This window comes from Macaca fascicularis, chromosome 4 (assembly GCF_037993035.2).
Source record: "Macaca fascicularis isolate 582-1 chromosome 4, T2T-MFA8v1.1".
Lineage (NCBI taxonomy): Eukaryota > Metazoa > Chordata > Mammalia > Primates > Cercopithecidae > Macaca > Macaca fascicularis.
In genome coordinates, this window is record NC_088378.1 from 10,502,074 (window position 1) to 10,529,621 (window position 27,548).

Sequence of the window (27,548 nt, forward strand, 5' to 3'; positions counted from 1 at the left end):
GCCGAGTGATCCGCTGTTAGTCTGATGGGCTTCCCTTTGTGGGTAACCCGACCTTTCTCTCTGGCTGCCCTTAACATTTTTTCCTTCATTTCAACTGTTGTAAATCTGACAATTATGTGTCTTGGAGTTGCTCTTCCCGAGGAGTATCTTTGTGGCGTTTTCTGTATTTCCTGAATTTGAATGTTGGCCTGTCTTGGTAGGTTGGGGAAGTTCTCCTGGATAATATCCTGAAGAGTGTTTTCCAACTTGGTTCCATTCTCCCTGTCACTTTCAGGTACACCAGTCAGACAAAGATTTGGTCTTTTCACATAGTCCCATATATCCTGGGGGAGTTGTTTATTTCTTTTTACTCTTTTTTCTCTAAACTTCTCTTCTTGCTTCACTTCATTCATTTGCTCTTCAGTCATTGATACCCTTTCTTCCACTTGATCGAATCAGCTACTGAAGCTTGTGCATGTGTCACGTAGTGCCATGGTTTTCAGCTCCATCAGGTCCTTTAAGGTCTTCTCTACATTGTTTATTCTAGTTAGCCATTCGTCTAGTCTTTTTTCAAGGTTTTTAGCTTCTTTGGGATGGGTTCGAACATCCTCCTTTAGCTCAGAGAAGTTTGTTATTACCGATAGTCTGAAGCCTTCTTCTCTCAACTCTTCAAAGTCATTCTCCATCCAGCTTTGTTCTGTTGCTGGTGAGGAGCTGCATTCCTTTGGAAGAAAAGAGGTGCTCTGATATTTAGAATTTTCAGCTTTTCGGCTCTGGTTTCTCCCCATCTTTGTGGTTTTATCTACCATTGGTTCTTGATGATGGTGACATACAGATGGGGTTTTGGTGTGGATGTCCTTTCTATTTGTTAGTTTTCCTTCTAACAGTCAGGACCCTCAGCTGCAGGTCTGTGGGAGTTTGCTGGAGGTCCACTCCAGACCCTGTTTGCCTGGGTATCACCAGTGGAGGCTGCAGAACAGCAAATATTGCAGAATGGCAAATGTTGCTGCCTGATCCTTCCTCTGGAAACTTCATCTCAGAGGGGCACCCGGCTGTATGAGGTGTCAGTCAGCCCCTACTGGGAGGTGTCTCCCAGTTAGGCTACTCAGGGGTCAGAGACCCACTTGAGGAGATAGTCTGTCTGTTCTCAGATCTCAAACTCCATGCTGGGAGAACCACTACTCTCTTCCAAACTGTCAGACAGGGACGTTTAAGTGTGCAGAGGTTTCTGCTGCCTTTTGTTTGGCTATGCCCTGCCCTCAGAGGTGTAGTCTACAGAGGCAGGCAGGCCTTCTTGAGCTGTGTTGTGCTCCACCCATTTTGAGATTCCCGGCCACTTTGTTTACCTACTCAAGCCTCAGCAATGACACACCCCCTCCCAAAGCCTTGCTGCTGCCTTGCAGTTCAATCTCAGACTGCTGTGCTAGCAGTGAGTGAGGCTCCATGGGTGTGGGACCATCCAAGCCAGGCACAGGATATAATCTCCTGGTGTGCTGTTTGCTAAGACCATTGGAAAGGCACAGTATTAGGGTGGGAGTGTCCCCATTTTCCAGGTACATCTGTCATGGCTTCTATTGGCTAGGAAAGGGAATTCCCCAACCCCCTGTGCTTCTCAGGTGAGACAATGTCCTGCCCTGCTTCAGCTCATGCTCTGTGGACTGCATCCACTGTCTGACAAACCCCAGTGAGATGAACCCAGTACCTTAGTTGGAAATACAGAAATCACCCGTCTCTGTGTCGCTCACGCTGGGAGCTGTGGACTGGAGCTGTTCCTATTCAGCCATCTTGGAACCTCCCCTTTCTCGTGATCACAAGATCCCACAATAGGCTATCTGCAGGCTGAGGAGCAAAGAGAGTCAGTCTGAATTCCAAAACTGAAGAAATTGGAGTCCGATGTTCAAGGGCAGGAAACATCCACATGGAAGAAAGATGTAGAATATTCAGCATTCTTCAAGAAAATAATTTTCAACACAGAATTTCATATCCAGCCAAACTAAACTTTATAAGCAAAAGAGAAGTAAAACCCTTTACAAATAAGCAAATGCTGAGGAATTTTGTCACCACCAGGCCTGCCTTACAAGAGCACTTCAGGCCTGCCTGAAGAAAGCACTAAATATAGAAAGGAAAAGCCAGTACCAGCCACTGCAAAAACATACCAAATTGTAAACACCATCAACACTATAAAGAAACTGCATCAACTAATGGGCAAAATAACCAGCTAGCATCATAATGACAGGATCAAATTCACACATAACAATATTAACCTTATGTATAAATGGGCTAAATGCCCCAATTAAAAGACCCAGACTGGGAAATTGAATAAAGGGTCAAGACCCATTGTTGTGCTGTATTCAGAAGACCCATCTAAGGTGAAAAGACATATATGGGCTCAAAATAAAGAAATGAAGGAATATTTACCAAGCAAATGGAAAGAAAATAAAAAGGGAGCTGCAATCCTAGTCTCTGATGAAGCAGACTTTAAACCATCAAAGATCAAAAGAGACAAAGAAGGGCAATACATAATGGTAAAAGGATGAGTGCAACAAGAAGATCTCACTGTCCTAATTATATATGCACGCAATACAGGAGCACTCAAATTCATAAAGCAAGTTCTTAGAAACCTACAAAGAGACTTAGACTTCCACACAAAAATAGTGGGAGTTTTTAACACCCCACAGCCAATATTAGATCAATGTGACAGAAAATTAACAAGGATATTCAGGACTTGAACTCAGTTCTGGACCAACCTGACCTAATAGACATCTACAGAACTCACCACCCCAAATCAACAGAATATACATTCTTCTCAGCACCACATCACACTTAGTCTAAAATTGACCACATAATTGGAAGTAAAACACTCCTCAGCAAATACCAAAGAACAGAAATCATAACAAATAGTCTCTCACACCAAAGTGCAATCAAACTAGAACTCAGGATTAATAAACTCACTCAAAACCACACAACTACATGGAAACTGAACAACATGCTCCTGAATTACTACTGGGTAAATAACAAAATTAAGGCAGAAATAAATAAGTTCTTTGAAACCAATAAGAACAAAGACACAATGTGCCAGAATCTCTGGGACACATTTAAATCATTGTTTAGAGGGAAATTTATAGCACTAAATGCCCACAGGAGAAAGTGGGAAAGATCTAAAATCAACACCCTAACATCACAATTAAAAGAACTAGAGAAGCAAGAGCAAACAAATACAAAAACTAGCAGAAGACAACAAATAACTAACATCAGAGCAGAACTGAAGGGGATAAAGACACAAAAAAAACCCTTTAAAAAATCAATAAATCCAGGAGCTGGTTTTTTGAAAAGATTAACAAAATAAATAGAACACTAGCCAGACTAATAAAGAAGAAAATAGAGAAGAATCAAATAGGCACAATAAAGAATAATAAAGGGGATATCACCACTGATGCCACAGAAATACAAACTACCATCAGAGAATACTTTAAACACCTCTATGCAAATAAAATAGAACATCTAAAAGAAATGGATAAATTCCTGGACGCATACACCCTCCCAAGACTAAACCAGGAAGAAGTCAAATCCCTTAATAGACCAATAACAAGTTTTGAAATTGAGGCAGTAATTAATAGCCTACCAACCAAAAAAAGCCCAGACCATGGGGATTAACAGTCAAATTCTACCAGAGGTACAAAGAAGAGCTAGCACCATTCCTTCTGAAAGCATTCCAAACAATATTATGTCAATAGATGCAGAAAAGGCCTTTGATAAAATTCAATACCCAATCATGCTAAAAACTCTTAATAAACTAGGTATTGATGGAGTATGTCTCAAAATAATAAGAGCTATTTATGACAAACCCTTAGCCTATATCATACCGAATAGGCAAAAGCTGGAAGCATTCCCTTTGAAAACCAGCACAAGACATGAATGCCCTCTCTCACCACTCCTATTCAACATAGTATTGGAAGTTCTGTCCAGGATAATCAGGCAAGAGAAAGAAGTATAGTGTATTCAAATAGGAAGAGAGGAAGTCAAATTGTTTCTGTTTGCAGATGACATGACTGAATATTTAGAAAACCCTATCATCTCAGCCCAAAATCTCCTTAAGCTGATAAGCAACTTCAGCAAAGTCTCAGAACACAAAATCAATGTGGAAAAATCACAAGCATTTCTATACACCAATAACAGACAGAGAGCCAAATCATGATGAGCTCCCATTCACAATTGCTACAAAGAGAATAAAATATGCCTAGGAATACAACTTACAAGGGATGTAAAGGACTTCTTCAAGGAGAACTACAAACCACTGCTCAAGGAAATAAGACAGGACACAAACAAATGGAAAAACATTCCATGCTCATGAACTGGAGGAATCAATATTGTGAAAATGGCCATACTGCCCAAAGTAATTCATAGATTCAATGCTATCCCCATCAAGCTACCATTGATTTCTTCACAGAATTAGAAAAAACTATTTTAAATTTCATATGGAATCAAAAAAGTGCCTGTATATCCAAGACAATCCTAAGCAAAAAGAACAAAGCTGGAGGCATCATGCTACCTGATGTCAAAATATACTACAAGGTTACAGGAACAAAAACAGCATGGTATGGTATTGGTACCAAAACAGATATATAGAGCAATGAAACAGAACAGAGGCCTCAGAAATAACACCACACAAATGGTGTTGGGAAAATTTGCTAACCATATGCTGAAAACTGAAACTGGACCCCTTCCTTACACCTTATACAAAAACTAACTCAAAATAGATTAAATAATTAAATGTAAGACCTAAAACCATAAAAACCCTAGAAGACACTTTGGGAGGTCGAGGTGGGCAGATCATGAGGTCAGGAGATCGAGACCATTCTGGTTAACATGGTGAAACCCCATCTCTACTAAAAATACAAAAAAAAAATAGCTGGGTGTGTTGGTGGGTGCCTGTAGTCCCAGCTACTCAGGAGGCTGAGGCAGGAGAATGGTGTGAACCCAAGAGGTGGAGCTTGCAGCAAGCCAAGATTGCACCACTGCACTCCAGCCTGGGTGACAGAGTGAGACTCTATCTCAAAACAACAACAACAACAACGACAACAACAAAAAACCTAGAGGAAAACATAGGCAATACCATCCAGGACATAGGCATGGGAGATGACTTCATGACTAAAACACCAAAAGCAATGGCAACAAAAGCCAAAATTGACAAGTGAGATCTAATTAAAATAAAGAGCTTCTGCACAGCAAAAAACTATCATCAGAGTGAACAAGCAACCTACAGAATGGTAGAAAATTTTTGCAATCTATCCATCTGACAAAGGGCTAATGTTTAGAATGTACAAGCAACTTAAACAAATGTACAAGAAGAAAAAAACCCATCAAAAAGTGGGTGAAGGGTATGAACAGACACTTCTAACAAGAAGACCTTTTTGTGGCCAGCTAACATGAAAAAAAGCTCATCATCTCCGGTCATTAGAGAAATACAAATCTAAACCACAATGAGATACCATATCATGCCAGTTAGAATTGTGATCATTAAAAAGTCAGGAAACAACAGATGCTGAAGAGAATATGGAGAAATAGGAACATTTTTACACTGTTGGTGGGAGTGTAAATTAGTTCAACCATTGTGGAAGACAGTGTGGTGATTCCTCAAGGATCTAGAACAAGAAATACCATCTGACCTAGCCATCCCATTACTGGGTATATACCCAAAGGATTATAAATCATTCTACAATAAAGACACATACACACATATGTTTATTGTAGCACTATTCACAATAGCAGAAACTTGGAACCAACTAAAATGCCCATCAATGATAGACTAGATAAAGAAAATGTGGCACATATACACCATGGAATACTACGCAGTCATGAAAAAGAATGAGTTCATGTCCTTGGCAGGGACATGGATGAAGCTGTAAACCATAATTCTCAGCAAACTAACACAAGAACAGAAAACCAAACACCATATGTTCTCACTCATAAGTGTGAGTTGAACAATGAGAACACATGGACACAGGGAGGGGAACATTACACACAGAGGCCTGTTGGGGAGTTGAGGCTAGGGGAGGGATTGGATTCGGAGAAATACCTAATGTAGATGATGGGTTGATGAGTGCAGCAAACCACCATGACACGTGTATACCTATGTAACAAACCCGCACGTTCTGCACATGTATCCCAGAACTTAAAGTATAATAATAATAATAAGATGATACAGAACTGCAGAATGAATAAGAACTCACCAAACATCTGCTGCCTTCAGGAGACTCATCTAAGACATAAGGACTCACATAAACTTAAAGTAAATGGATGGAAAAAGGCATTTCATGCAAATGGACACCAAAAGCTAGCAGGAGTAGCTATTGTTGTATCAGACAAAATAAACTTTAAAGCAACAGTGGTTAAAAGAGACAAATAGGGTCATTATATAATGGTAAAAGACCTTGCCCAACAGGAAAATATCACAATCCTAAACGTATATGCATCCAACACTGCAGCTCCCAAATATGTAAAATAATTACTACTAGACCTAAGAAATGAGATAGCAACACAATAATAGTGAGGAACTTCAATACTCCACTGACAGCACTAAACAGGTCGTCAAGACAGAATGTCAACAAAGAAACAATAGATTTAAAGTATACCTTGGAACTAATGGACTTAACAGATATATACAAAACATTTTACCCAATAACCATAGAATACACATTCTATTCAACAACACATGGTACTTTCTCCAAGATAGACCATATGATAAGCCATAAAATGAACCTCAATAAATTTAAGAAAATCAAAATTATATCAAGCACTCTCTTAGACCACAGTAGAATAAACCTGGAAATCAACTCCAAAAGGAACCTTCAAAACCATGCAAATACATGGAAATTAAATAACCTACTCCTGAATGACATTGGATCAAAAACAAAATCAAAATAGAAATTAAAAAATTATTTGAACTGAATGACAATAATGACACAATCTATCAAAACTTCTGGGATACAGCTAAGGTGGTGCTAAGAGGACAATTCACAGCCCTAAATGCCTACATCAAAAAGTCTGAAAGAGGACAAACAGACAATCTAAGGCTGCACCTCAAGGAACTAAAGAAATAAGAACACACCAACCCCCAAACAAGAAAGGAAATAATCAAGATTTTAGAGTAGAACTAAGTAAAATTGAAATAAAAAATACAACAGATAAATCAAACAAAAGCTGGTTCTTTGAAAATATTAATAAAATTGATAGACCATTAGCAAGATTAACCAAGTAAAGAAGATAGAAAATCCAAATGACTTCACTGAGAAACAAAACAGGAGATATTCCAACTGACACCACTGAAATACAAAAGATCATTCGAGGCTACTGTGAACACCTTCACACACAAATAAACTAGAAAACCTAGAAGAGATAGATAAATTCCTGAAAAAATACAACCGTCCTAGCTTAAATCAGGGAGAAGTAGATACCTTGAACAGACCAATAACATGCAGCAAGATTGAAACAGTAATTTAAAAATTACCAACAAGAAATGTCCAGGACCAGATGGATTCACAGTAGAATTCTACCAGACATTCAGAGGATTGGTACCAATCTTTTTGACACTATTCCTCAAGATGGAGAAAGAAGGAACCTTTCCTAATTCATTCTATGAAGCCAGCATCACCCTAATACCAAAACTAGAAAAGGACACAACTAAAAAAGAAAACTACTGACTGATATCCTTGATGAACATAGATGTTAAAATCTTCAATAAAATGCTAGCTAACAGAATGCAACAACATATTAAAAAGATAATCCACCATGATCAAGTGGATTTCATACCAGGGATGAAGGGATGGTTTAACATAGGCAAGTCAATAAATGTGATATGCCACATAAACAGAATTAAAAATAAACATCACATGACCATCTCAAAAGGTGCAGAAAAATCATTTGACAAAATACAACATCCCTTTATGATTAAAACCTTCTGCAGAATTGGCATACAATTGACATACCTTAATGTAATAAAAACCATCTATGACAAACCCACAGCCAACATAACACTGAATGGGGAAAAGTTGAAAGCATTCCCTCTGAGAATGAGAACAAGACAAGGATGCCCACTCTCATCACTCCTCTTGAACATAGTACTGGAAGTCCTAGCCAAAGCAATCAGACAAGAGCAAGAAATAAAGGGCATCCAAATTGGTAAAGAAGAAGCCAAACTGTCCCTGTTTGCTGATGATATTATAGTTTACCTTGAAAACCTTAAGGACTCCTCCAGAAAGCTCCTAGAACTGATAAAAGAATTCAGCAAAGTTTCCGGATACAAGATTAATGTACACAAATCATAGCTCTTCTATATGCCAACAGAGATCAAGTAGAAAATCAATCAAGAACTCAACCTCTTTTAAAATAGCTGCAATAAAAAAAAAAATACTTAGGAATACACCTAACAAAGGACTCGAAAGACCTCTACAAGGAAAACTACAAAACACTGCTGAAAGAAATCATAGACAACACAAACAAATGGAGACGCATCACATGCTCATGGATGGGTAGAATCAATACTGTGAAAATGAGCATAATGCCAAAAGCAGTCTACAAGTTCAATGCAATCTTGATAAAAAATACCACCATCATTTTTCACAGAGTTAGAAAAACACAATTCTAAAATTCATATAGAATCAACAAAGAGCCCACATAGCCAAAGCCAGACTAAGCAGAAAGAACAAATCTGGAAGCATCACGCTACATGATTTCAAACTATACTACAAAGCCATGGTCACCAAAACAGTGTGGTACTGGTATAAAAATAGGCAGATAGACCAATGGAACAGAATAGAGAACCCAGAAGTAAACCCAAATACTTACAGCCAACTCATCTTCAATAAAGCAAACAAAAACCTAAAGTGGAGAAAACACACCCTTTTCAACAAATGGTGCTGGGATAATTAGCTAGTGACATGTAAGAGAATGAAACTGGATCCTCATCTCTCATTGTGTACAAAAAATCAGCTCAAGATGGATTAAGGACTTAAACCAAAGCTCTGAAACTATAAAAATTCTAGAAGACATCATTGGAAAAATCCCTCTAGACGTTGGCTTGGGCAAGAATTTCATCACCAAAAACCCAAAAGCAAATCCAATAAAAACAAAGATAAATAGTTGGGACCTAATTAAACTAAAGAGCTTTTGCACAGCAAAAGGAACAGTCAGCAAACAGACAACCCACAGAGTAGTAGAAAATCTTTACAATCTATACATCTGACAAAGGACTAATATCCAGAATCTACAACGAACTCAAACAAATCAGTAAGAAAAAAACAAACAATTCCATCAAAAAGCGAGCTAAGGATATGAATAGACAATTCTTAAAAGAAGATATACCAAAGGCCAACAAACATATGAAAAACTGCTCAACATCACTAATGATCAGGGAAATGCAAATCAAAACCACAATGTGATACCACCTTACTCCTGCATGAATGGTCATAATCAAAAAACAGTAGGTGTTGGCATGGATGCATCAAACAGGGAACACTTCTACACTGCTGTTGGGAATATAACTAGTACAGCCGCAATGAAAACCAGTGTGGAGATTCCTTAAAGAACTGAAAGTAGGACTACCATTTGATTCAGCAATCTCACTACTGGGTATCCACCCAGAGAAAAATAAGTCATTACTTGAAAAAGATACTTGCACATGCATGTATATAGCAGCATAATTCACAATTGCAAAATCATGGAATCAACCCAAATGTCCATCAATCAACGAGTGAATAAAGAAACTCTGATATATATATATATATAATATATATATATGTATATATATATATAATATATCTCATATCATATATATGATATATATATATAATATATCTCATATCATATATATGATATATATATATGGTGGAATACCACTACATCATATATATGTATACTACTACATCATATATATATATATATGAATACTACATCTCATATATATATATATATATATATGATGGAATACTACTCATCCATAAAAAGGAATGAATTAACAGCATTTGCAATTACCTGGATAAGATTGGAGACTATTATTCTAAGTGAGCTAAGTGAACTAACTCAGGAATAGAAAACCAAACATCGTTTGTTCTCACTAATATGTGGGAGCTAAGTTATGAGGATGCAAAGGCATAAAGATGATTCAGTGGACTTTGAGGACTTAGGGGAAAAGTAGGAGGGGTGCGAAGGATAAAAGACAACAAATATGGTGCAGTGTGTACTGCTCAGGTGATGGGTGCACCAGGATCTCACAAATCTCCACTAAATAACTTACTTATCTTGCAGTGAGCCGAGATCGTGCCTCTGCACACCAGCCTGGGCGACAGAGCAAGACTCCATCTCAAAAAATAAAAACAAAAAAGAGCTTACTCGTGTAACCAAATACTACCTGTAACCCAATAACTTACGGAAAAAAATCAGATAATAAAAAAGAAAAAACCACAATCAACCTAGTATGCTATGTTTGAAAAAAAAAAAAAAAAATTTCTTAAACATGTATGCTATATAAGCACCTATTATCTCCCCACAAAAGAAAAAGACCCTGCAAAAGTAGAAGACTCTTTCAGCATAAGGCTTCTATAACAAAAGATGTTAAAGAATGCTATGTGGGCCGGGCGCGGTGGCTCAAGCCTGTAATCCCAGCACTTTGGGAGGCCGAGACGGGCGGATCACGAGGTCAGGAGATCGAGACCATCCTGGCTAACACGGTGAAACCCCATCTCTACTAAAAAATACAAAAAACTAGCCGGGCTCAGTGGCGGGCGCCTGTAGTCCCAGGTACTCGGGAGGCTGAGGCAGGAGAATGGCGTGAACACGGGAGGCGGAGCTTGCAGTGAGCTGAGATCGGCCACTGCACTCCAGCCTGGGTGGCAGAGCGAGACTCCGTCTCAAAAAAAAAAAAAAAAAAAAAAAAGAATGCTATGTGGGTAGAAGAAAAATAATACCTAATAGGAACTGGTATTAAAACCATAAACTAGTATTAAAACCAAAAAATTTATCAATAAATGTAATACAAAATACCCAAGAATGATACTCTGCATACTACAAAACAATGTTGAGGAAAACAAATAAAAGATCTAAATAAAGATATACCATGTGGCTGGGCCTGGTGGCTCATGCCTGTAATCTCAGCACTTTGGGAGGCTGGGGTGGATGGATCACCTGAGGTCAGGAGTTCAAGACCAGCCTGACCAACATGGTGAAACCCTGTTTCTACTAAAAATGCAAAAATTAGCTGGATGTGGTGGCACATGCTTGTAATCCCAGCTACTGGGGAGGCTGAGGCAGAAGAATCACCTGAACCCAGGAGGTGGAGGTTATAGTGAGCCGAGATCGCACCATTGAGCAACTGCAGCCTGGACAACAAGAGCAAAACTCCGCCTCAAAAAAAAAAAAAAAAAAAAAAAAATATATATATATATATATATGTGTGTGTGTGTGTGTGTGTGTACATATATGTGTGTGTGTGTACATATATATACCATGCTTTTAGATTAAAAGACTCAGTATCACTTCTCGTTAAATTGATCTTTGGATTCGACCCACATCTAATCAGAATTCCATCACTAATATATATATGTATTTTTAAAGTGATAACATTTATATGTTAGAACCACAAAGACAATCTTTAAAAAGAAGAAAAAAAGTTGGAGAACTTTTATAACACAATTTAAAGATTTCTAAAGGGACAATAATCAAGACATGTGATATTGGCCAGAGGCCATGTGTCTTGCCTGTAATTCCATCACTCTGGGAGTCTGAAGCAGGAGGAGCACTTGAGTCCAGGAGTTCTAGACCAGCCTGGGCAATATAGCAAGAGCCTGTGTCTACAAAAAATAATTTAAAAAGGACTAGTAAGTGTGGTGCCATGAACCTGTAGTCTCAGCTATTAGGGAGGCTGAGGTGGGAGGATCGCTTGAGCCCAGGAGGTTGATGCTGAAGTGAGCCGAGATCATGCTGCTAATCTCCAGTCTGGTTGACAGAGCAAGATCCTCTTTCTCTCTCTCTCTCAAAATAGAAAAAAGACACATAATATTAGCAAAAAAGCATACAAACATAAAAAAGATGATTTAGAAGCAGACCCACATTACACGTTCAATTGATTTTCAATATACCTGGCAAAGAAATTCAATGGAGAAATAAATTATTTCCAAAACTATTGTTTTAGCTATCTGTAGCTATCCACACAGAAAATAAAACAAAACCTGGCCTTGACTTCTGCTTTCTAGTTCAAATTAATTTCAAATAGTTCTTAGACCTACATATAAGAGCAACACTGCAGCTGAAATTAAAAAAAAAAAAAAAAAAAACTTCTACAAAAGAACTAACCTTTACAACTTAGGGGAAGGCAAAATTATTGAGGCTGGACCCAGAAAACCCTATCTATAAAGAAAAACCAGTTATAATTTGGGATTTCATAAAATGAAATCTTAAGTTCACCCAATATCACTGTTAAGAAAGTAAATAGGCAAGTAACACACTGGAAGAAAATCCTCTCAATCGGTATATCTGACAAACGGCTTGTATCCATAGTATAGAAACATTTCTCCCACTCACTAATCAGAGGAGAAGCAACCTGATCAAAATGGGCAACAGACCGAGTAGGCATTTCATAGGGAAGAATGGACACATAGCCAATAATTACCTGAAGAAGTGCTCAATATCTCAGCCATCAAAAATCAAGAATTACAACCATCATTAGACATCACCAAACACCCAATGGATATGGATATCATTAAGAAGACACACAATAAATGGTGTCACTGATGTGGAGCTAGATTATAAAACTCTTACCATATGCTGGTGGAAGATCAAAATGATACGACAAATTAAAAAATCAGTCAGATGGTTTCTTATAAAGTTCCATCAATATGCATCTATCTTACAGACCTGCAATTCTATTCCTGAATATTTACCCCAAGGAAATGAAAAAATAAGTCCACAAAGAGTTCTATATGAATATTTATAGCAGCCTTACTTATTATAATCCAAACTGTAAAAATAACTTCAATGTTCATCAGTAACAAAATGAAAAAATAATTTGCAACCTACTGGTACACATGAATACTATTCAGCACTGACTCTCTCAAATAGCATGGATGGAACTCAAAAATATACTCAGGAAAGAAGCCATGTATATTCTGTATGAGTTCATTTACATGAGGCTCCAAAAGAGGAAAAACTAATTTCTGGTGAAAGAAACCAATGTATTTGCCTCTGGCAGTGGCAAGGGGGTAGCAGAGATTAATTGGGTAGGGACTCGAGAGAGTTTCTGGGGTCACAGAAATGTTCTGTGTGGTGATGGGAGTTTGGGTTCCACAGGTATAGGTGTTGATCCAAACTCATCAAACAAACAACATTACAGATGTGTGCATCTCACTCTATGGGAAAGCATACCTCAACTGTAAAAAGAGCAGAAATTTCTTTTAAACCTTCAGCCTTTTAGCACATCCAGTTGCTTGGAGAACCAGCTTCCTCAAATGGGAGTCTAGGCTTGAGACTAAGTCACATGCATAGAGTCTCTAAACTTTCCCATGGTGCATAAGACGTTTCAAGTTTTCTCGGAGAGCTGCAGGTTATTAATCTGAGGATTCTGACAAGTTGGGTCAACGTTCCTAGGAGGCATGAGTGGGAGTACATTCTCTAAGATCCCTCCACCCCGGGGTCCTTGCCTTCTGTGCCTCTTACTCCATTGTTTTCTGACTCCTCTGTAGCCACTCGACCTCTTCAGATCCCATAGTCTACCCAGCCGACGACCTTTATGCCTTGGGTCCCACTGTTCTTTCTCCTCATCCTCCATTCCCTCAGTTCTGGAGCGGCTGCGGCCAGCAAAGGATGAACTGAGAGCAGGAGAGGAGGTCCTGCTCAGGAACCCATGCTGGAGAAATGGCATCCTCTCTGGGAGCTAGTCTTTTAGGGCAGGTTTCATAAGTCTTGTAAACCCAAACGCACTTGATCTACCTGATTTGTTATTTACAGTAATACTATTTTCATAATTGCTTTTCACTGTAAAAGCAGCGCCTTTTAGCTACACTGTGAGTACATAAAGGGGCTGGCCTGGGAATGGTATCATGTTGGATGTCATTTCTTCCATGAAGTAATATATATTAGTTCCAATTTACATGTTACTGCAGAGTCCTAGAGAGAGGTACAAAGAACGAGACAGATATCAATACATTTTTATGTGCATTAAAAAAAATCTAAGGCCAGGTGCAGTGGCTCACGCCTGTAATCCCAGCACTTTGGGAGTCCGAGGCAGGCGGATCACAAGGTCAGGAGACTGAGACCATCCTGGCTAACATGGTGAAACCCTGTCTCTACTAAAAATACAAAAAATTAGCCAGGCGTGGTGGCGGGAGCCTGTAGTCCCAGCTACTTGGGAGGTTGAGGCAGAATAATGGCGTGAAACCGGGAGGTGGAGCTTGCAGTTAGCTGAGATTGCGCCACTGTACTCTAACCTGAGCTACAGAGCGAGACTCCATCTCAAAAAAAAAAAAAAAAAAAAAAAAAAAATCTAAAATACACTCTTCAAAATCTATGTCATTTATTCTGAAGGCATGCAGTTGGAAGGAGGAAGATATTCTGAATTCTTCTTGTATACGTTTATGTATGATCTCAGTATTTATATGGATCATAGACCAATTTTGATATTTTAAAATACAAATTATAATCTATCTTGGAAATTTACATGGTTCTTTAGAACTTGAGGACCATTTTTGCTTTTGAGAATATTATTATTATTGTACCTAAAATGGGAATATTACAATGTCACTTTTTAACACTTTGTTATAACAAAGTTTAGACAGTGCTGGGTGCCCCTGAATTTTTTCCTGCCTCTTGTGACCTGTGTCGTTTTGGAATTTGCAGTGGCCTGACCAGGAACTACTGCAGGAATCCAGATTCTGGGAAACAACCCTGGTGTTACACGACTGATCCATGTGTGAGGTGGGAGTACTGCAACCTGACACAATGCTCAGAAACAGAATCAGGTGTCCTAGAGACTCCCACTGTTGTTCCGGTTCCAAGCATGGAAGCTCATTCTGAAGCAGGTAAGAAGTCTGTGGCCAGACATCTACACATTTGAACATTGGGATGAAAAGAGATGGAAAATCTGACTGATGCAGAAGCCTTCCATGCTACACAGAAACTTGAGGGGATGGCACGTGGAAAGAAGCCTCAGCATCGTCTCTGATGGAGAAATTTCTGGTGCAACATGTGTGGGTGGTGTCTTCAGGAACAGTGCAAACCCACCAGGGCACTTGACTTACCACTCACTTTGTTATGAAAGGGGTTATCTCAGTGTTCCAGACAAAATTCCAATTCTAACATCAGGCCAAATTTGTGCCAAATTTCACACTAGTGAGTGTTTCCAGGCATTTCTTAAAGTGGGCAGTGTTCATTGCGATCTTCAGCATTGCAGTTGCTGAGGCATGTGGCCGCTGAGATTGTCATCCTGGAGAAACCTAACATGATGATATTTATTCCATCTAATCCTGGGGCTATTGGGCAGTGTGTACCACAGAATGCACCATTTCTCTGGCTTACCTCGTCTTAGGTAGGCTCTGCCCACCTGTGCTTGGAAGGCAGTGATTTCTTGGTGTTCTTGCACCTTCTCTTGGAACATGAATCTTTGTTGTGTGTTGAGAGGAAGGGTAGTATACTTCTGCTTTGTTGCAATGCAGCATGCTAGGACAAGAGGATTCCCTGTCTCTACTGTAAGGGAATAAGATTTCAGCCTCCGTCCTTCTCTAAGAAGCAATAGGTCTTTGCTGGCAAGTACTAGATGCAGGACCATGACCTGCCCCGTCCACCAGAAGCTTAAGGCTTTGACTTTTCAGGAGCAATGGTCTAGGGAAATGTGCCAGGTTTTCATATCTGTCCCCCACTGACAGTCAATCACCCTACAGCCTGCACGGTCTAATCCATCACCATCTGGTTTGCTGCCTCGTTCTCGTGAACAACCAGTAGAGAGTCATACAAAAGAGCTTGCATATGAGTCTTAGTTTCAATTGTAAGCACACTGATATGTCCTTTTCCTACCAGGTTTTGAATATAACATTTCTAAGAACTTACTAAAATGTTAGAATGCTATTAATCTATTGTTTTTGCTTCAGCATGTCCTTCTGCTTGCGAGTATACTAAAGAGAACAGTCATAATTCTGAAACTACCGTCCTGTTTGTGTCATAAATTGCTTCACATGTTTCTGCGTACTAGTAATTACTCAGCTTGATTCTGTCTATTTTCAGCACCAACTGAGCAAACCCCTGTGGTCCAGCAGTGCTACCATGGTAATGGACAGAGTTATCGAGGCACATTCTCCACCACTGTCACAGGAAGGACATGTCAATCTTGGTCATCCATGACACCACACCAGCATAAGAGGACCCCGGAAAACCACCCAAATGAGTATGTCATTGATGTCAATTATAAAAGGAGCAACAGCCAACTTAAGTTTCTCTTAGAAGAGCCATGCTTCAAGCTAACTTGTTAGGACCAAATTTCCCTTAGACCCAGAAGGTGTGGCAAAATGTCCAAACAACCTTGCTTTTGATCAAAGAGTCTGAGAGAAGAGATATTTTAGGCTTGCTATCTTTTCTAATAGTCTGATGGAAGCAGAAGGCTATATGGAGTTGATGAGGTTTTGCTAACGTAAAGCTCAGGAGATCAAATGATCAAATACAGTGCCATTCTACAGTGTTCATAAAAGATCAGTGCAGTCTTTCACGCATGCAATTCTATCATTCTAACTTCCCTTCCCTGAAATGAAGGTTGTGTTCACCATTTTTGTCATGGGTCACAAGTAAATAATTCATATGTATATGAATATATATAGAACCAGGTGTGTTCATTGGACTAGTATTTATATATATATATTCATATAGGTTAGTATTCATGTATATGTTCATACAGACTAGTATTCATATATATATATGGTCTAGGGAAATGTGCAAAGTTTTCATGTCTGTCCCTGACTGATGACCAAATACCCTATAGCCTGCACAGCTGCAGGCTGTATAGCCATACAATTTGCAGGACACACACACACACATATTAATATAATATAACATACGTAAACCTGTGTGAACACACTGGGTTCTAAGCTCCAGTTTTCTGAAGGGATATGGGTTGCCAGGACAGGAAGAGCAAAAGCAAGAATGTAGATGAGAGTCAGGAAATAAACAGATATGGAGATTAAAATGGGCAGGTACATGGACAAAAAACCAGGTCTGAGAAAAACTGACTTTCTGCCATAAATGACTATAAAAGATATATAAAAAAAACTTTCCAGTATAGGACTGAGATAATTTAGAAAAGGAAATGAATGAGCACAGCTCCATAACTATTCTAACTTTCTTCCTGGAGAACCTTCCTGAACTGAAGGGCAAGGAGTTGGAGCCAAAGCCAACCATAGCAGTTTTGCTGAACTGAGGAAAGAGACTAGAGTTTGGAATAACTAAGAAAGTGTAGATTTTCTAGGCTAGGTAATAATGAGAAAGGATTTGTGGTGAAAAGGAGCTGAAGGAATATGCATGGAAGTCTCCTCAAGTCTAATATAAACTGCATGTGCACAGGGAGAAATTCTACAAAGTAGGACAGAGAACCACTATGGGGGAAAGGACAAATTCAGGGAAACAGTGAGCTCAATGGAGATGCCAGAGCTCATGTAGCACTGCGGGGTATTGGAGTTCTGATCAGCTCAAGGAGAGATATCTCATTGAACATCTTGGGCATTCAGTAGAGACCCCAGAAAAGTCATACTTTAGGAGTAGGATTTATGCCTTCTTAGAATAAAGGCTACTCCAGAAACACCCTAGTAAAGCTTAAAAACCAAGTCTAAAAGGACCCAAATGATCTCCAAGTAAATTAACTGCCTGACAGAAGAAATCTCAACCATCACTGGAGGTAAATAACTTGATACGGTGCTCTGTAATGTGGCATTCACAATGAGTGGCATATATTTAAAAATTTGTGAGGCAGAAAAAAGCAATTAGTGTGATCCATAACTAGGAGAAAAACTAGTCAATATGAATAGACCAAGAAATAGTAGAAACGATGGAATTGACAAAGAAATTAAAACTGTGTATATATGATAATTGTGTTCAAAGATTTGAAGAAAACATGAACATGAGAGAAACAAATGCAGAATATCAAGAAAAAGCAAACACATAAAACAACCAAATGGAAATTAAAGAACTACAAAAAAGTGTAACCTTAATAAAATACGCATTGGATGGCCTTACTATCAGTTCATACATCACAGAAGAAAAAGTGAACTAGAAGATAACTCAATGAAAGCCAGACAATCTGTAAGACACACACACACACACACAGAGAGAGAGAGAGAAGCTGAAAAAAATAAGCAGAACCTCAAAGATATCAGTGAAAATATCAAAAGATTTAATATATGGGTAAAGCAAGTCACAGAAGGACAGGAAAGAGATATTGGGACAGAAAAAAATACTCAAAGCAACGACGGCTGAAGACTTTACACATATGAAGAAAATGATAAACTCACAGTCAAGAAGCTCAATGAATCAGAAATAGTATTTTTAAAAGCAAAACTCTATGATTTACTTGGGTACATCACAGAAAAATCGTCCAACATCAAAGATGACAAGGATAATCTTATAAACCAGAGGAAAACAAGATCATTTACATAGAGGAACAGTAATGCAAATGACTGATGCCTTCTCCTCAGAAACAATGGGATAACATCTTTAAAGTGATAAAAAGAAATAAAAGCAGATCAACCTAGGACGACATGTCCAGCCAAAAACAAACAAAAAAAAAAAAATTAAAAAAAACCCTTTAAAATAAATGTGACGTAAATATATATTCTGCCACCTCCAGAGGAAACAAACAAAAAAACAAAAGAATGTTTCCACAGCAGGCTTCTGTATTAAAAGATGTTAAGGAAAGCTATTTAGGTAGAAGAAAAATAATACCAGATGGAAACTTTAATCCATACTAAGTCACGAAGAGCCCTGGAAATGGCAAATGTCAATGTCAATATGAAATACTTTTATTTATCTAATTTTTAAATTTATTTAAAGGACAATTTGTGTTGTTAATTAAAATAATAGGGGTATATTGTTGTTTCAATGTATGTAGTAGTAAAATTCATAAAAGACAGTAGCAAAAATAATGCAGAGGATAAATTGAAGCATACTGTTAATGAGTTTTTTGCATTATCCATGAAGTTATATAATATTAATACATGGTTGAATGTGATAGTTTAAGGTAGGATATTATAAATCCTAGGGCAACCACAAAAATTTAAACTGAGAGGAATAGATAATAAGAGGAATAGTCCTTTTATCCAAAAGAAGGAAGGAAAAGAGGAATGAAGAATATAAAAGATATGATGTGAACAGAAAATACATAGCATTATGGTAGACATAAACTGAACCACCTTTTGAGCGTATTAAATGTAAAAGGACTAAGCATTACAAATAAAAGGCAGAGACTGTAAGTTGAATAAAAACCACAGTCTAAGTGTGTTCTTTTTAGAATAAATACTCTTTAAGTGTAAAGATCTACTTTAAACACCAAAATATGAAAAAGGATATATAACATGAAAACCTGAATCATAAATAAGCTGGAGTGGTGATGAATGGATGCAGGCACTCTAAAGACTAACAAGTGAATGTGGTGAAATCGAAGAAACAAAAGTATATACATGCTCAATGTACAAAAACGGTTTTTCTGTATACTTTCTATGATCATTTGGAAAATAAAAGTCTTAAAGCAATATCACTGATAATAGTATCAAAATCAAAAAATATTTAGTGATACATTTTACACACTATGCCCAAGGACTCTACACCTTGCACTAGAAAACATTGTTGAGGAAAGAATTAAAAGATCTAAATAAAGAGACACCATGAGTATAGATTAAAAAACTCCATATCACTTCTCATGAAATTGATCTTTGGATGAAACCCACACCCAAGCACTATTGCAGCAGTCCTTTTTTGGGGAAAAAAAAATGGAGGACTCACATACCTTAATATAAAGACATATAAAAATACAAGAATTAAGACATGGTATTGGCCAAGCCCCTTGACTCATGCCTGTAACCCCAACATTTTGGGAGGCTGAGGCGGGAGGATGGCTTGAGCCCAGATGTTCAAGACCAGCCTCAGGAACAGAGAGAGACCCTCTCTCCACAAAAAATAAACAATTAGATGGATGTGATGACTTGCACCTGTAATTTCAGCTACTCAGGATGCTGAGGGGAGAGGATGGCTTGACCCAGGAGATCTAGGCATGAGTGAGCCTTGATCATGCCCCTGCATTCCAGCCTGGATGATAGAATGAGACTCTGTCTCAAACAAAAACAAAAACAAAACAGGGTATGTATTACTGTCCAAAAGAGTATGCAAACCTAAAAAGAGATGGTCCAGCACCAGACCCACATACATATATGGTAAATTGATTTTCCATATAGATGGCAAAGCAATTCAATGGAGACAAAAATATTTTACAAAATCATTCGGAACCATTTGGATATCCATGACACAAAACAAAAGCAGAACTTGACTTTTGCCTTTCATCTCAACTTATTTTGAGATATCTCTTCCACCTAAGTGTCAGAGCTGAAACTAAACCTGAAATATGAAAGTTCCATGAGAAAATATAAAATCTTCACAACCTTGTAGAAGGCAAACTTTTTTGAGGCAGGAGTCGGTAAACTCTCACTATAAAAGAAAACAAATTATGATGTGGGCTTTCATGACAACTCATGCTCACCAAAAGTCATTGTTATGAAAATAATTAGGCAAGTAACATATGAGAAGAAAAATGCTCTCTGTCCATATATCTGACAAGAGGCTTGTGTCCAGAAAATAGGAACATTTCTCTCACTCACTGAACAGGCGACAAACAACTTATGGGCAACAGATTGAATAGGCATTTCTTGGGGACAGATTGATGTACACATAGCCGATAAGCAGCTGAAAAAAAAGTCCAATATCTCAGCCGTGAGAAATAAACAATTATAATCATCACAATATGTCACCAAACACCCAGTGGACATGGATATCATTAAGAAAACACCACAAACAGTGGTGTCAGTGATGTGGAGTGAGGATGTGCAACTCTCTCTCATATACTGGTGGAAGTGCAAAATGAAACAACCACTTTGGAAATCAGTCTGATGCTTTCTCCAAAAGTTCAATAAATGCACATTTACCCTACAAACCTGCAATCCTATTCCTGAATATTTACCCCGTGGAAATGGAAACATAAGTCCACAAAGACATCTACAAGAATATTCATAGCAGCTTTATTTTTATAACCCCAAACTGTAGACAACTTCAATGTCAATCAATAAGAAAATGAATAAATAATTTGTGATCTAGTCACACAATGGAATACTATTCAGCAACAAAAGGGAGCACATTATTGATACTCTCAAATAGCATAGATGAAGCTGAAAAATATTAAGTTAAGGAAAGATACCAGATAACAAAAATGAACATTATGTATGAGTCTATTGATGTAAGGTTCCAGAAAGGTCAAACTAATTTCTGGTGAAAGAAACCAGTATCATTTGCCTCTGGCCATGGGAAGAGAGTAGCAGAGACTGAGCAGTAAAACAAAGTTGTTTCTGGAGTGATGTAAATGTCCTGTATCGTGATTGAAATGTGAGTTACACAAGTGTACATGTTCATCAAAATTCATCAAACTACATCTAAGATCTGTGCATTTGACTATACATGAAAGTGTATCTCAGTTGAAAATAGGTCAAAAATCTCCCTAGAATACCACATTTGCTAACACATCCAGTTGCTTGGAGAATCAGCTTGCTGGAATGGGGAATCTGGGCTTGAGACTGGGTTACCATGTGTAGAATCTCTACAGAGATAGTGTTGCATTCCCATGGTACATAATACATTTCAAGTTTTCTCAGATAGCCACATATCATGAATGTGAGGATTCTGAGAGGTTGGAGCAACATTCCTGGGAGGAATGAAGGGAAGCACATTTTCCAAGATGCCCCCACACCGGGGTCCTCACTAGCTGTGCTTTTTTTTTTTTTTTTTTTTTTTTTTTTTTTTTTTGAGACTTAGTCTCATTCTGTCGCCAGCCTGCAGTGCAATGGTGCAATCTCGGCTCACTGCAACCTCCAACTCCCAAGTTCAAGTGATTCTCCTGCCTCAGCTTCATGAGTAGCTGGGACTGCAGGTGTGTGCCACTGTGCCCAGCTAATTTTTGTATTTTTAGTAGAGACAGGGTTTCACCATGTTGGCCAAGATGGTCTTGCTCTCTTGACTTCATGATCCACCCACCTTGGCCTCCCAAAGTGCTGGGATTACAGGCCTGAGCCACTGCGCCCAGCCTGTGCCTCTTACTCAATTGTTTTCTGACCCCTCCATAGCCGATGGACCTTTTCAGATCCCATGGTCTACCCAGCCATCTCACTTTATGCTTTGGGTCCCACTGTTCCTTCATCTCATCCCCCTTCTCTCAGTCCTGGAGTTGCTGTGGCCAGTGGAGGATGGGCTGAGAGCAGGAGAGGAGATCCTGCCCAGGAACCAATCCTAGACAAAGAGTATCATACCTGGGAGCTAGCTTTCCAGGACAGCTTTTATAAGTTTTGTAGACTCAAACCCACTTGACCCAACTAAAAATGTATTGACAGTAATACTATTTTTGTGGTTGTTTTTCATTGTAAATGCAGAGCCTTTTAGCTACACGATGAGTACAGAGAGCAAGGGAGGCTGGCCTGGGAATGATATCATGTTGGATGGCATTTCCTCCTTGGAGAAATATATGTTAGTTCCAAATCACATGTTACTATACAGTCCTGTAGAAAGAGATAAAGAGAGCTAGACAGATATAGATGCATTTGTATGTGCATAACAATCTATAAGACACACATCAAAATTCGTACCTGTTCCTCCAGGGGTATGTGCTTGGCAGAAGGTAGAAGGAGGGTATTCTGGTTCCTTTCTTTTGCACATTTATGTATGATCTCAATTTTTATATGGAGCGTTGATACGGTTTGGCTATGTCCCCACACAAAATCTCATCTTGACTTGTAATCTCTGTAATCCTCATAATCCCCACATGTGAAGGGCAGGACCAGGTGGAGGTAATTGGATCATGGGGGCAGTTTCTTCCAAGCTGTTCTCATGACAGTGAGCAAGTCTCCTGAGATCTGATGGTTTTGTACATGTCTGGCATTTCCCCTACTTGCACTTACTGTGTCCTGCCAGCCTGTGAAGAAGGTGCCTGTTTCTCCCTTGCCTTCTGCCATGATTGTAAGTTTCCAGAGGCCTCCCCAGCAATGTGGAACTGAGTCAATTAAAACACTGTTCTTTGTAAGTTACCCAGTCTGTCTCAGGTATTTCCTCATAGCAATGTGAGAATGGACTAATACAAGCATATACTACTTTAGACATTTTAAAATAAAAATTATCATCTATCTTTGAAAGGCATGCACAAATGGGAAGATTAGGAACATTTCTGTTGTGGCAATTGTATGTTACCTTTCATGGAAATATTTCAAAGTAACTTGTTAAGACTTTGTTAAAACAAAATGTAGAGGCTGCTGGGTGTCCTTGAATATTCTTCTGCCTCCTATAACTTGTATTACTTTGGAATTTCCAGTGACTTGACAATGAACTACTGCAGGAATCCAGATGCTGACACAGGCCCTTGGTGTTTTACCATGGACCCCAGCGTCAGGCGGGAGTACTGCAACCTGACGCGATGCTCAGACACAGAAGGGACTGTGGTCACACCTCCGACTGTTATCCCGGTTCCAAGCCTAGAGGCTCCTTCTGAACAAGGTAAGAAGTCTGTGTCCAGACATCTATGTGCTTGGACAATGGGATGAAAAGACATGAAAAACCACACTGATGCAGAAGCCTTTAGAGCTACACGGGAGCTCGAGTGTTAGTTGAGGGTCTGCTATGCCCAAGGAAGCCTCAGTGCCGTCCCTGGGAAAGCCAGGGCTGTGACTTTTGGCACCGCTTGTGGGACTAATGACTTTAAGACTGGCGCAAAACCTCCAGGGTGCTCAACTTAACCACTCACCTTGTTCTAAAATGGGTTATGTCAGTGTCCCAGTCAAATTCCTATTTTAACATGCTGTCAAGTGTGTGATTCTTTCCAAGCCAATAAGCATTTCCAGTAATTTCTTAAAATAGACAGTGTTTGTTGCAGTCTTCAGCATTGTGGCTCCTGAGGAATGTGGCCCCTCAATCTGTCAAACTAAAGAAACCTGTCATGACTGCATTGATTCCGTATTGTCCTGGGTCTATGTAGCTGCCTGGCTGTCTGTAATCATCTGTTTGTTTGTTTTGTTTTGTTTTGTTTTCTACAGACTGTATGTTTGGGGTTCCTCCTCATTGCTCTGAGACTCTTATTGGGACTTTGAGTCTTGGATCAGGGGAAGCAGAGTTGACATTAGATCTTAAATGATTGGGATAACAAATCCATGGGGGGAAAAAGCCACTTGTACTTGTCCCCTATTTTCTTTCTGCGGACCAATCAACTTGTCTATCCAAGTTACAGAACACCCTGGACTTTTCCTTTGTGTAATTTGGTTGCTTGTGGTTGGTCTGACATGTGAAGGGACCTTGAGCTGGGGAAGCAGCTTGGCCTCCAAGTCCACTGACGACCAGCACCCTGAGATTGCCTAGGGAGGTGGCGCAGGGCAGTGATGAAGATCATGAGAGCCACACTGCCCATCATCATATTTGGGCCACTCCTGGGAAGAGCAAGAGGGAAGAAGGAGAGGTTAGGATGATAGGAAAGATTCTACTTGGCCAGTATTATTGTAATGTGGCATAGTGTTCTCTGGATTTAGTGTGAGTTGATAGTTGACTTTTTCCTCGATTGGGTGCTTTTGTCTGTTCTGCAGAAGCATCTTGGTGGCTCCTCTACCTCAAAGTCCCTTGACGGGGTCAGTTCCATTTCTCCACTTCTGGCCTAGTCTGGTATACGCCGCTGACTCTCACTTCCCAGGCTCTCTATCGTTGACAGGCTGCCTTGAATTTAAGCCCAGTCTGACTTACCTGCCTCAGACATCCATGGTAGTGCCTGGGACTCATGCACCTTTGACTCCCATGGAAGGGAAGTGCAGTAGCTTCCCAGGTGCAATTCTGGTGTCCTCACCCACATTGAGGATGTATGAGAATCAGGTTCTTAGAGACTGGAGAAAGAAGCAAGAATGGGAACAAGATTTTTCCCAATGGACTGTGAGATTCCCCACCTTGCCTTGATGTAAGACAAGTGAGGTTAACCCCAAGCCTGGTGAGAAGGGTTCCCATCAGACACTGGGAAATCCTGGGGACGGTTTCCTGCAGAAGGATGTGGTTGGTGGGATATTCAGGTTTGACTCGTGCTTGAGAAAGTTAGAGCCTCTGGTTGGAGAAAGAGTTTAATTACTATTTCATTTCCACCAACACATTCAGCACAAATAATAAATAAGTAAAAATAAATAGAAACATTCAGTTTTATTTTGAATAGTAGGAATAGGGTATCATCATTTCTGTAGTTACTCTTTTAGTACAGTGATACATATCTACTGTGTGTAAGGCATACTAGCAGAAATTGAGCTCAGCACTAGAGAAGATGATTGCATTCCATGCCATGCTTCTTTTTTACGAAAGACTTCCGTAGATAGATTCTCAGAACAACCCATGGCAAATGAAAAGTTATTTGGAAAACTCAGGTTCCAGATTCACTGGAGTGTAGAATCTCTGGTTGGTTGGGGAGGAATTTCCTCTTGCAGATGTTATTAATAATTATATGAATAATTATTAACTATATTAACGTTTATAATTTCGAATACCTTGAAGGGCTAGAGACAACAGAGAAACATTTTTGAACACCCTTTGTAGCCCCTGCACTGTTGTAGACATTGGTGGGTGGTACCAAAGATAGGACACTGTCCCTACCTCCAGAGACCTTGCGGGCTTGCTGCAGAGAGAAGGCAGGGAGGAGGAAAAGAATAGAGGCACATGTGTGTAAATCACCCCCACAGTAGTCGGTTAGTCATGGGAGGCTCCCCAGAGGAGCTGTCCTGAAGCTGGCTGAGAGAAGGCAACATTTCAACATAGGACAGTTACCCTTGCTACGTAAAATCATGTACACACATGCACACATGTGCACACAGAGACTCACATGCAAAAGAATCATTCATGCCTTTCAGTAAACTTTACATGGTTTAGATGATGATGGTGATGATGACGGAGATGATGGAAAGAATGACATCATGTTCTAAACATATTACATCGAGTCAGAATAACAATGAGAAATAGCTATTTGTACCAATCAAGGTCTTCTCAGAAAATATCTCATTCTAATGCCGAACTATACCAATTTCTTTAATCACTTCTCCAACAAAATAGTTAGAAGGTGCTTACATTTCCTTGAAAGGAGAGTGTCCTGTGTTGTTTACTACCACTTTTTAAACTTGGAAAGAAAAATCTAAAAAGTGTTTATGATTTTACTATTTAATTTCACCTTTGAGATGTGAAAAACTAGTGCTTGGAATTCGTCCTGAATTAAACGACACAATTGCTAACTTGGACTCAAAGGTGAATTCTTTCCCACCTTGTGCCACAGCATCCTCTTCATTTGATTGTGGGAAGCCTCAAGTGGAGCCAAAGAAATGTCCTGGAAGCATTGTAGGTGGGTGTGTGGCCCACCCACATTCCTGGCCCTGGCAAGTCAGTCTTAGAACAAGGTAAGAACAGGCCCAGAAACCATCTATACTGTCCTTCCACATAGGCCCCACAAAACCCTTCTACATTTACCCAGAACCCACACAGCTGAGGCATCAGTTCCTGCCTCTATGTTTTCTGAAGGAGGAAAAGATACAGAAAAATAAAAAAATTATATTATCCTAGGTTCTCTGCTTTGAAAACAGCCAAAATTTTCATCTTTGAGGGTTCCTATGAATATCCATTGTCTCACTGTCAGATGAAAAGAAAGGGAAGTTTTTAGAAATGTGACACTTTGCAGTGAGAGAGGACAAGAGCAAACTTATCTACAGTCTATCACAGGCACAGATTTTTTTAAACACTTTTGTGAATCATTGAATTCAATGCCGAGGCTACTCATCTATTCACAAACACGTGAACAAATTATAGGTCGTGATCCCCATCAATTAAGATTGATTAGTCCGATCCCACAGAACCTGGACCTTCTGGGTATCACTTCAGTGGAACATGCCTTTCATAAGTTCAGTTTTCTTGGGTATCTCTTAGGAAACAGGCCGCTGTTCTCCCCTAAAGAGACTTCCTTTCACAGGTTTATGAAATGCCATCGACAAACCTGATCACATTGCATTTCACTCTGCTGTCGATTTGATTTTTCTTTACTTTATTGGTTAGAAACTCCCTGTTCTATGGAGCTTTCACCTTCCACATATTTCAGATTCATTCTTTCCTAAACTGTGTGGTGGTCGATGTCCTCATGGATTTATCAACGTGCTGCCATCATGCACTTTTTATCTGTGCTCTCCATTACAATCTGTTTCCGAGTGGCTCACACCATTATTCTGAGCTATCACCTGCCTACGCAGTCCTAG

At 39.2% G+C, this 27,548-nt stretch overlaps 1 protein-coding gene across 8 annotated transcripts in view; it reads left to right on the top strand.

Moving 5' to 3' along the window:
• Nucleotides 1-27,548, top strand: part of LPA (lipoprotein(a)) — a 260,670-nt gene that overhangs the window by 220,148 nt on the left and 12,974 nt on the right. For all 8 annotated transcript variants that reach the window (XR_012433296.1, XR_012433297.1, XM_074036788.1 and 5 more), the window contains 4 exons: nucleotides 14,863-15,044; nucleotides 16,243-16,402; nucleotides 23,615-23,796; nucleotides 26,582-26,702. Coding sequence is in view for 6 of the 8 variants with exons in the window: in XM_074036788.1 (XP_073892889.1) it covers nucleotides 14,863-15,044; nucleotides 16,243-16,402; nucleotides 23,615-23,796; nucleotides 26,582-26,702 (645 nt within the window). In the remaining 2 variants the exon portion in view is untranslated. The remainder of the gene's footprint in view (nucleotides 1-14,862; nucleotides 15,045-16,242; nucleotides 16,403-23,614; nucleotides 23,797-26,581; nucleotides 26,703-27,548) is intronic.